Here is a 10,962-nt window from a genome sequence, read left to right on the forward strand (position 1 = left end):
CTGCATCACTGCTCCCACCCAGGGTGTTCCCTTAGTCCAGTGATGGCGAACCTATGACACGCGTGTCAGCACTGACACGCGTAGCCATTTCTGATGACACGCGGCCGCATGCCGAGGATGAAACATTTGCTGCTCCTGAGGATGAAACATTTGCGAAATAATGTTTTTTTCCTCAAAGTGACACACTACCCGAGTTATGCTCACTTTTTTGGCGAAGTTTGACACACCAAGCTCTAAAGGTTGCCCATCACTGCCTTAGTCACTGAAGACCCCATCCCCCATCCCTTGGACAGCGTCCTAGTGCAGTCTCCTACTGCTTCTTTGACACCGGGCTCTGCTGTCACCACCTCTCTGGGCTCCAGCTCTCCTTCCAACATCTACTCCTCACCTGTCCCTGTCCATGCACACCTGCCTCACCTTGAACCATCTTGCCTCATCTCTACCCACGTGCCTACCTGATGTCTCCCCTGAATGTCATCACCTCACCTGTAGGTCCAAAAGTGAACACTCCCTTCTTCCTCACCCCCGCTCCCAACACACAGTTCATCATCTCTAGCGACTGTTGCCAGTCAATAGCGATTGGGCCCATCCCGGCGTCGGCAAGACAGGTCGGCCCCGCTTCAGAGTGCCTTCAATAAGAACAAAGAGAAGCCAACTGTGAAGCGATCACATTTGCTACCATCTACCCAGTTACCCACACCAGAAGCCTGCGCGGCACGGGAGGCCCGCTCCTCGAAGCCTTGGGGCCTGGCTCCGGGGGTAGGGGGAGGAGGAAGGTCCTGAGCTCTGGCCTCCGGATTGGATAGTCTGCCGGAAAGGGGCGGTCTTATAGCCCGGAAGGGGTGGGACTTTCCGCCGGCGGCAAATCCTGAAGACTGACTACGGTCTCCATGCTACCGCTCGGTTGCTCACGCCGGTGAGGCCGGCGCTGGGGCTAGGGCGGGAGCGGGGGCGAGCACGGCCCGATGGAGGCCGGCCCGGGTGCTGAGCTACCGGCATATCCTCCCCAGGCTGGTGGCCGAGCTGCGGGACGCCCTGGACACCTGTGCCGAGCGGCAGCGGCAGCTGGAGCAGAGCCTGCGAGTCTCCCGGAGGCTGCTGCGGACCTGGTACGCGGGTCCCGGGACCCCCGACTAGGCCTTCCCCGGGCCCTCAGAACCCCTCTCAGAGACCCGGCCAGGAGGCCGGGCCCAGCGCCCACTTCCGAGGTGCCGGTTGTCGGTGTCTTTCCCCCTCCCCCCTTTCCCTGAAGCTCTGAGGACGCTGGGGTTTTACTTCCTGTGTCTTCGCAGGGAACCAGCTGAGACCCCGACTCCGGAGCCAACCCCAGGTCCAGAAACTAATGAAGAGGCCCCGTCTCCAGGTAAACCTCAGCCACCCCCCTCCAGGTGCTGCCCCTGGCCTGTCTTCTGGCATGCCGTGGTAAGAAGGACAGTGGTGACAGACTACTATATTGGCTTCCGCAGCATGCACACCCAGCCCCCAAGACCTCCAGGAGCTGGAGCTTCTAACCCAGGCACTGGAGAAGGCTGTACGCGTGCGAAAAGGCATATCTAAGGCTGGAGAAAGAGACAAGGCCTCCAGCGTGAAGTCTGGGTCCATTGCCACTTCTGCTACCACAGCCGCTGCCCCACACCGGGCTTCTCAAACAAAACTCCCCAGGGGCACCCGCCAGGCCACTAGGCCTGCCAAGGGCCTCCCTAAGCCTAGGCTTCTGTCAGCGGGGGATCAGACCTGTATAGGGAGAGGGCCCCTAGCTGCCAAGCCTGGACCAGGCCTCAGGGACCAACAAATAGCTCCATCGGCTGCTCCTCAGGCCCCAGAAGCTTTCACACTCAAGGAGAAGGGGTAGGTTTCTCAGAACCTCACTGGAGGAACTGCTCTCTACCTGACCAGACCCTAGCCGGCAGCTGGAGTCTGGAATTTGGGGTGACAGGGAGGGCAGGGCATTGAGGTGCATGTGGGTTCTGGAGTACCACCCATGAGGCCCATGCCCTGAAGCAGGCAGAATGGAACAGCTGGTTGTGAATTGTCTGGGTTTGATGTGCTAGGGCCTGTCCCACTCTCCTCCCTGGCTGTCCAGTGCCCTTTTATCTACCCAGCCCAGGGGCTCAGATGGTCTCTGCTTGTGGTACCCTCTCCTCTCTCTGACAGGGCAGACCTGGACTGGGTTGGCTCCCATGGTCACTCTGGAAGCCCTGTTTCGGCGGGGCGGGGGGGGCGGGGATTGGCCTCACCCCTATCTGGGCTCTGAGCCGGGAATGGAGTCTGCAGTCCCAGAATGAGGCAAGGCTCCTTTGAACACTGGCTTTCCTGACAGGACGCTGCTGCAGCTGCCCATGGCCTTCAGGAAGGCGGCTTCTCAGAACTCCCGGTGAGGCTGAGTCTTGCAACTGGGTGGGAGTGGAGGGGAGAGCAGGGAAGCCAAGACTTTTCCAGCAGATCCCTTTGCTTTCTTTGCTAGGAGAGAACACTATATATTAAGAGTCTGCCCAGCTCCAATTGCCGTAGTCACCTTAGACTCAGTAGGCTTTGAGGCCCCCAGCTCAGCTGCGTGGTTATAAGCTGCAAGACTTCGAGCAAAACACTTGGTGTCTTTTAATCCCAATTTGTCTTGCATGTGCAGGTGATGATAGTAGTACTAGCTTTGTAGAGATGTTAACCGAGGTGGTTCCTTTCAGGTTATGCTCTGTGCCTGGTATATAGTGAACACCCACAGTTCTTACCAGTCATCCTAGTTACCAGTCACGGCCAGCCCCTCTCCCCTTCTTCCTCAAATTCTCTCCTAGTATTTCTCAGAATGGGTCAGCTCTCTGGACAGTGTCCTCTTAGTTCACCTGAGACATCCCAAGGCCTCTCCTAGCACTCAGCAGAGCCAGACACCCTAGGCTGAGGCCCCTACTCTGGCCCTTGCCTACTTCCTGAGATCCAGTCCAGCTAGCCAGAATAATGATCTCTCTCTGGGGTGCCCATGTGTGCCTCCAGCCTGTGGGCCCAGCTCAGCTCTACACAGACCAGCGACTCCATGGATGCCACTACGTCCTCTAAAACCCAGTTCCTCCAGAAAATGCAGGTGACTATCCTTGCTGGATTGGGTGCGGGGGGGGGGGGGGGGGGGCGGTGCGGGTAGGGGAAGAGTGGTTCTACACTTGGTGAATTTGAGGAGCAACTCCAGGAAGGCCCAGAGCCACGCCCAGACCCCATCTTTAGGGGAGGTGAGCGGTGGCGCTGAACAGGGGAGTTTCCCTGACCTGTGTCCAGTCAGGCTGGCCTAGCTCCAGGCTCAGTGCTGCAGAGGTGGAGGCAGAGGTGGGGCGCCTACAGAAGGCTTGCTTGCTGCTAAGACTGAGAATGGAGGAAGAGCTCACAAGAGGTCAGTGGGCTCTGATACAGGTTTTTGGGTGGGGTTGGGGGTGGGGATGCTGCAGGACCAGCATGGACCCAGCCTGCCCTCCCTGACTCTTTCGTAGACCCCACGGACTGGATGCAGGAGTACCGTTGCCTGCTCACCTTGGAGGGGCTACAGGCCATTGTGGGGCAGTGCCTCCACAGGTTGCAGGAACTGCAGGCAGGTGAGACCCTGTTTCCATCTGTGCTGAAGTCTGGTAGGGGAGGTCAAGGTTCTCTAGCCACAGGACCACCCAAGAGTAGAGGCAGGCAGGCCCTTCCCCAAGTCACTCCATTGCATTCTGAGTTCTCCCCAGTTGTCCTGTGGGACCAGTCGGGACAGCTCCTCCACCCCCACTCCTTCTCCCAACTCACAGAGCCCTACCTTGAAGTAGTTTATGTATTTGTCCAATTATTGGAAAAGTAGCATGTGAGAATCAGAGGTACTGGTAGATGACTGGCCTGGCCTTGTAGGAGATGATTATGAACAATAGGGCTTCGTCTCAGAGGCAAATGGAGACTTTGCAACTTTGCTCCCCCATAGCGGAGAGTGGCAAAGAGGTGCCTGGCTGTCACCCCATGAGGCCACATTCCCCTGCCCTCACGGAAGTGGTGGAACAGCAGCTGGGGCCGTGGCCTGAGGAGAGACTCCCCATGGCCTCATTGCCTTGTGGAGGAGGAGCAGATCCCATCTGGAGCCCCCAGCTGCTTCTCTACTCCAGCACCCAGGAGCTGCAGACCCTGGCAGCCCTCAGGCTTCGGGTGGACATGCTGGACCAGCAAATCCACCTGGAAAAGGTACTTCCAGAGTGAGGATTAGGGAGTGGGTGACTGGGTGCCAGGGGAGCCTGAGTCATGGGGAGGATTCCAGATCTGAAGCCTTGTGAGGCTCAACAACCTATCTGTGCTCTTGATGAGAGCCTCTGCGCCTGTGCATTTGCCAGCACCGGGGCAGCAGGAGAGAGAATGGAGCTTTTGGAGGAGGGAGGGGCTGGAGCATGGTGCCTCAAAGCTTGCCCTGGAATTACTCTATCCCCTGGGCCCTCCTGTGGGGGCCCTGGACTGTTGTCTGGGACAAGGCCTCCCTGCAACCTTGACCCTCATCTCCCCCCAGGTCCTGATGGCAGAACTTCTCCCGTTGGTGAGCATGCAGGAGCCACTGGGACCGCCCCAGCTGGCACTATGCCGGGCTGTGCACAGCCTTCTCTGTGAGGGAGGCCAGCGCTTCCTCACCATCCTGCGAGATGAACCTGCTGACTGAACCCTTCCTGTGACCAGGCAAGCTGGTTCTGGGTCTGTTGGGGAGAGCACCCCTTCTCTGGTCAGCGTTAAATGAACAGGAATTGAGGGGATTTACCGGTGCAGTGGCCTGGCTCGAGATGCCTGTACTCCCCTGGGAAACCAGGTTTCCAAGGGGAAGGAATGGGCCTCTGGCTCTTCCTGAGGAACTAGGTCCCTTCTCATAGCTGCTAAGCCTGGTCAGGGCTCAGCTGGGCCCCCACAGGCTTGGGGGGAACAGAGGCCAGTGGGGATTTTTCTTAGCTACCTCTGTTTTCTCTCACTTTAGACTTAAAAATGTGTGACATTAAAAGTACTTTAGAAATTATATAACAAGGTGCGATTTGCTGCGTATTTGTTTTTGTTTGCCAAGAATATATCAAGTATACCTACTAAGAACACTCATATCCCTTCTGTACTATGGGAAGGGGGTAAGGCCACTCAGGATGGGCTGCATTGGGGACTCACCTCATGCATTGGCCTTAGCACAGGTGCCTAGATCTGTACTGGCTCATTGGAAGACACAAAAGCCACAGGCCTCTATCAGAGTAGGCAGGCACTATGTGCCCACAGCCATCAACCCTGGTACCCGTGCCCACCACCTCCTGGGCCATTGCTGTAGTCGGTGTGGGCCCCCCACACAGCCACCACCAGGAAACAAGCCCTTTACCCAACACCCCTCACCTGTTCCTCTTCTGGGGCTCCTGCCTTCCCTATTGAAGGAATCATTGCTTTGGAAGGCAAGAAAGTAGAGGTCAAGGTCACGGCCTCTAGTTTTAAATCAGTCAGATTTGGGTTTATACTGTGACTTGTTTGCTACTCTAGGATTTCCAGCAAGATTCTTAAGGATTCTGAGCCTCATTTCCCAGTGTTGTCCACACTATCATACTGGGGGTAGTGGTTATTAGCTCTGGGGCAAGGGTGAAGATGTGAGATGCTTCACCAAGCTGGGCCCTGGTGAGGTGTGGGAGGCTGTGGCATTCTTTAAATGAACTTTTACTGCACCTACAAGGACCAAGCACAATGCTCAGAGCTGGGGCACTGGCCCTTAGTGTGGACAGTGACTTTGAGACGGGGGGTAATACCAGCCTCTGTCCTGGGCACCCGTGCCCAGGAGGCAGGTAACTGAGCCAGGTGAAGTATGGCAGATGTGAGGGATGAACTTGGTGATGTTGAACCAGCCTCAGGGTGGCTCCAGGTAAACCGCAGGAGGCCCTACCTGTAAAAGGCCTGTCATCAAGCAGGCTAGGTACTTTGGACATAGAGTCATGAACCTTGAGGGCTGCTGGGGACCTGATGACAAAGTAGGAAAGGAAAAACCAGGGGCCTAATTGCAATGAGGGGCCTCCAGGGAATAGAACAGCTCCATCCACTGCCCAGGACAGGAACCATGGGGAAGGGGAAACAGAGACAGGAGCCTGAGGGACAGCTGGCCACTCGTTACTGCTTCCAGAGCTGCCCATGTGCTTGGATCTTGAGGAACCCTTAATCCTCAGGGTGGATTCCACCACCACCCTCTCACTGGCCACCCCACAATCATCTCTTTTTTTTTTTTAATCCTCCCCTGGGGATATTTTTTCTATTGATTTTTAGAGAGAGTGGAAGAGAGGGAAAGACAGAAATGTGAGAGTAACATATCAATTGGTTGCCTCCTGCACATGCCCCAGGGAGGAGCCTGCAACCGAGGTATGTGCCCTTGACCAGAATCAGGACCCTTCGGTCCGCAGGCTGACGCCCTATCCACTGAGCCAAACTGGCTAGGGCTTAGAATCAGTTTCTATAGCAGGTGGTTTCCACCAGAATTGTTTTATCCACTGGTTACTTATGTACCTTCCATACTGGACCTTTGCCCCACGAGGGCAGGCGCTTCCACCTTAATCCCTAGTCAGGCCCAAATGGGTGCCCAAAGACCCACCTGTCCGGCCAGTCCTGAGCACTGTTGGTGTCCTGCCAACAACTGGGCATTCTTGGGCAGGGAGGTGCCATGGATAGTATGAGGGGGGAAGCCTGGGTAGGCCCCAACACAAGGCACCCAGAGTGGGGGAAGTAGGAGGGAAGGAGACCTGTCCTCTACTGCCTACCCCACCAAGTCAGGAGGCAGTAGGGAATTCTCTGCATTCCCTGCCAATCTGCTCTGACTTGGCCGGCTGGAATGGGGAACTGCGCTGGTGTTCACATCCACCTGAGTGTGGGCAGCATGAATGCACCGAACTCCCAGCCCAAGGAGCCTGCTGATTTCCACCCACCACCCCAGGCCCGACCCTGCTGGCGTTGCATTTGGGCACTAGCATCATGGACTGGGGCATCATCGCCTCGCTGGGTCCTATCGTCCTACTGTTTGGTGCTGTGGCCATGCTGACAGGCTCCACTGCGATACCATGGCCATCACCTTCTCTCAGCGAGGACCCTGTCTGGACCTGACCCAGGGCGAATTGCTGGCTACATTAGGTGCGGACAGCAGGGCTTGGGCTCCTGGCTGCAGCCTTCCTATGCTGGCTTGCTTGGTTGGTGACAGCGGCTGAAGGGCGGGAGCTGGGAACGCCCTGAGCCCACGCAAGAGGCTTGGTCCCCAGTGAGGTCTGGATGAGCCAGGAGCCTCCTCTCCAGACCTCGCCCAGGCCGGGTAGATGTGCCACATGTGGGTCGCAGAAGCCCCCTCCCCAAACCATTCCTTTCTCAAACCTTGCATGGCCGGACTAGGGGTTACTGAGCCATTTTCCTTCCCATCCCCCATGGGCTCTCCCCATGGCGCCCCACCCTCCGCAACACAGCGTTTTGCTGGGCTCGAAAAGCTGATCACAACAGAGTGGGCCTGGCTTGAGCACAGAGCAGGTGAGCGCGGCACTGGGACCCTGCCTGGCGGGTGTGCATGGTGCAGGGCAGCAGTGGCTGCGGACTCTGCGTGGCCACCCTTTTCAGGGCAAGGAACAGCTTGCTCTGCTCCTGTTCCCAGCTGTCTGTTTTCCCGGTTGGGTTGGAAGCTCCTCACTCCTTGAGGCATAATAGGTGCTTAATAAATACATGTTTGTGTGATATGTGAACAAAAGGTGGCTGGAAAGCATCTTGCGGAAATAGCAAGTCCTGGGCTAGGCTGGGGGTCAGTTGGCCTTTTATTTTGGTTGTGTGTGTGCGTGTGCACGTGTGTGTATGTGTGTGTGTGTGTGTGCGGTTTTTTGTTTTTTGGGGGTCTTTTTGGTGATCATCCTCATCCAGCCATTGTTTTTTTGTTTGTTTGGGGTTTTTTTTAGAGAGAGAATGGAAGGGAGGGGTAGAGACACAGAGAGAGTAACATTGGTGTGATCGATTGGTTACCTCCTGCACACACCCCAACAGAGGCTGGGGATTGAGCCTACAACAGAGGTACGATGGATGTGCCCTTGACCAGAATCAAGCCCAGGAATCCAAGTCCGCAGGCCGACTCTATCCACTGAGCAAAACCGGCTAGGGCCAGTCTGCCTTTTAAAGGAAAGACCCCAGCCCCCTGAGGCCTCAGACTCAGGCCCACTGTCCCTTCCCCAGATAGATTCCCTACATCCCCCAAAACCAGCAGCTGTCACCCTGGGGGGGTGGGGAGTGGCAGAGCCTCTTCTAAGGTGCCAGAAGGGGACAGGGCCATTGAGGAGATAGGTGTGAGAGAGTTAGAGACTGGGGACAAGTGGCCGAGTCCACAGGGAGCAATGAGTCTGGGCCGGGGGCTGGGGGAAAGGCCCCCTAATTCCCATCACACCATCTACCAGGGCTGCCCCATGGTGGGGAGCAGAAAAGAATGTGTGCAGGCGGCCATTCCAGGGAAGAGGCTCAGCTGACTGCAGCCTCCTCCCTAGGGAGCTGGTGGTACAACAGGTCCAGGGCTGAACCCCATGAATATACAGCAGTCTGAGCCCCAGCGCCTCCTTCCACCCACATCAGAAACCACCAGGTGTTCTGCAGATCCCATCGAGGAGGCTGGGCTGGAGACAAAGCCTCCAAGGCTGACAAATAGGGGAGAGGCTGTTCCCCCTGATCTCTGCTTCCTCCCTCCTGGCAGGAGTCCTGAATCCAGACATCCACGTTTTCCCTGGAAGCTTATTTCAGGCCCTGTGGAACTCCTGCATTGGGCCTGGGCATTTCTCCCCACTGTGGCCATTGCATCACCTCCTTTCTTCTAACGGTCCCCAAAGGATCTTTGAAGCACCCAGTCTCTCACCAAGCTCTTCCCATCCCAGGGAGCAACCAGAGGGCCTTGAAGAGCGTGGTTTGGGAAGGTGCTGTTTCTGAACTGGAGCAGAATGTGCCTGCACCCTGTCAACTCTCTCATTCGTGCAGAGCTCTTTGTTGAAAGGGGCCCACTCTTTGTTGTGAAGTTGTGGGCAGGGTCCCATAGCACCTGCTCTGTGAGGCCTTCCTGCTGCTGCCAGAGGTGAAGGGAGAGACCAGCAGCCCCTGGGACTCTTCTGTGTGAGTCCTTCCGAAGTCTCCCATCATCTTATTAGTCCCTACACATACACATCGCTGCATTGTGCGAGTCAGGCCTGGAAAAGGGCCTGTCTTCTGCTTCTTCAAGCCCTCCTGCTCTCTCCTCTTCTCCAGTTTCCCCTGTGAGGCTCCAGTGTCCTCCTGCCCTCTTCTAAACAGCACAAGGATTCTGCTTCTCTCCATCCTCTTCCTGTGGGTCCTTGCAGCATCTCAGGCACAGCATAGGATGGCAGTTTCACTAACACAGACACACTCACGTGGCATCCTACACTGGCTGGAGGGCTTGGCCTGGACTCAGCCTCCTATCTGAAACTTCAGGCCTCAGAGCTGTCCCAAATAGGATGTGTTCCTGTGTGGCCTTCCCTTTCCCCATGGGGTCAGCCCCTCCTGGGATGCTTGGTCCTCCTCCAACAAGGACCTCAAGGTGGTTGGGAAGGGGTCTCTCTGTTCAGAGCAATTCCTGGCTCCTCTTGGCTGGGGCCACTCTCAGCTGCAGCTGCCCCATCCCTAGCTGGTGTCCAGGCTACCCAGCTGGGCTTCTGCCTCAGTTTCCTGCCCAAATCTGCTGGTATATAGGTCAGGCTCAGGGGTACTGCCATCTGTGACCAGGCCCTCCCCATGGATCAAACTCCACTTCCTACCTCTCCATAGGTGACCAAGCCCCTGAACCCCAAGGAGAACTGGCACCTAATTGGCTGTACCTCCCCCCTCCTCCCCCCACAGCTTCCACTTCCTCCCTGCCAGCTCCAAGGACTGGGCCCATCATGGTGTTGCAACTAGACACTCAAGAGAACCAGGGACAAGAGTTTGGACTGATCTGGGTGGAGGACGCTAGCCTCTCCCTTAGATAAGCTCAGGCCAGTCCCAGGGATCAGGGATACAGTCCTTCCTGAACATAAGGCAGGAGGGACTCAAGTCTGTTGAGCGTTGGTCTCATCAAATTCCCCATCCCCACCCCAGCTTAGCAATGTTAAATAACAGGCATGTGGCCGAAGAGGAAACTGAGGCGGGACCAAGTTAAGGAATCTGAACCACACAGCTGGAAATTAGAGCAGCTTTGGTTCAAAATAAGACCTACTCCCAATTCTGGGTTCTTTCTACTAGAGCAAACCGCTGCCTTGGGGACACCCCACACTCACCAATATGACTTGGCTTCTCGTGCCCTGAGCATGTCCTGCATGGACATCAGGGAGCATCCCAGACCCAGACTTCAGACCCAGGGCCCAGCCTGCCTGATGGGCTTGAGGGAGGAGCCTGCCAGACCCCCGCCCAGCATGTGACACAGCCCCAGGAGCAGTCAAAACCTGGCTGCGGACCAGCGACCCTGCTGGGTGGTCCCCCACGGGCTGCGTGGCTGAGTTTTCCCCTCCAGACCCCTCCCGACTGCGAATTCCTGGCTCCCCGGCCCCTCCCCCGATGGCCCAGCCAGTGTCTGAATCTGCTTCTGATTCCCGCTATGCCGACCAGGCCCCTTCTCCTCCCCTCCCTCCTTCTCGGCCCCAGCAGCCCCGCCCCTGGCTGGGCCCAGGCTTGAGCCTGCTGCGCCCCCCACCCCCACCTGGCACAGCTCCGCGGCCCTCGCTGCAGCCGGCAGGAGGCGGCGGCCCTGGCGCCCCAGGGCCCGCCCGCCCTCAGCCATTCCCGGAGGCCCGGAGACCTGCCCCACCCGGCCCTCCGTGGGTGAGTGTGAGCAGCGGGCAGCGGGAGGGGCCTCCGAGGACGGAGGAGCCGGGAGCTGGGGCGAAGGCTGTCATCGCTCCAGGCCGTGCAGGAGGACCCGCCAACATCCTTGCTGCTGCGCTAGGCCGGGGCGTGCCCGCGGCTGCACCCTCATCTGGGCCC

The 10,962-nt window shown here is 57.4% G+C and overlaps 1 protein-coding gene across 1 annotated transcript; it reads left to right on the forward strand.

Annotated features, from left to right (window-relative positions):
* The first annotated feature begins 860 nt into the window (after window positions 1-860).
* TEDC2 (tubulin epsilon and delta complex 2) lies at window positions 861-4,961 on the forward strand. The gene is made up of 10 exons (XM_079761466.1): window positions 861-916; window positions 1,011-1,109; window positions 1,293-1,363; window positions 1,467-1,848; window positions 2,321-2,374; window positions 2,986-3,073; window positions 3,262-3,373; window positions 3,471-3,572; window positions 3,932-4,185; window positions 4,502-4,961. Exons 1-10 carry the CDS (start codon window positions 891-893, stop codon window positions 4,646-4,648), a joined length of 1,335 nt encoding a protein of 444 aa, XP_079617592.1. The 5' UTR covers window positions 861-890; the 3' UTR covers window positions 4,649-4,961.
* Window positions 4,962-10,962: the final 6,001 nt, after the last annotated feature.

The sequence above is a fragment of the Cnephaeus nilssonii genome (assembly GCF_951640355.1).
Source record: "Cnephaeus nilssonii genome assembly, chromosome: 2".
Classification (NCBI taxonomy): Eukaryota; Metazoa; Chordata; class Mammalia; order Chiroptera; family Vespertilionidae; genus Cnephaeus; species Cnephaeus nilssonii.

Bases quoted from the DNA above. Each gene is read 5' to 3' on its own strand.
- TEDC2 (XM_079761466.1), top strand. From the start codon at position 891: ATGCTACCGCTCGGTTGCTCACGCCG. The intron at 1,110-1,292 runs GTACGCGGGTCC...GTGTCTTCGCAG, and splicing joins CGGAGGCTGCTGCGGACCTG to GGAACCAGCTGAGACCCCGA. The intron at 1,364-1,466 runs GTAAACCTCAGC...TGGCTTCCGCAG, and splicing joins TGAAGAGGCCCCGTCTCCAG to CATGCACACCCAGCCCCCAA.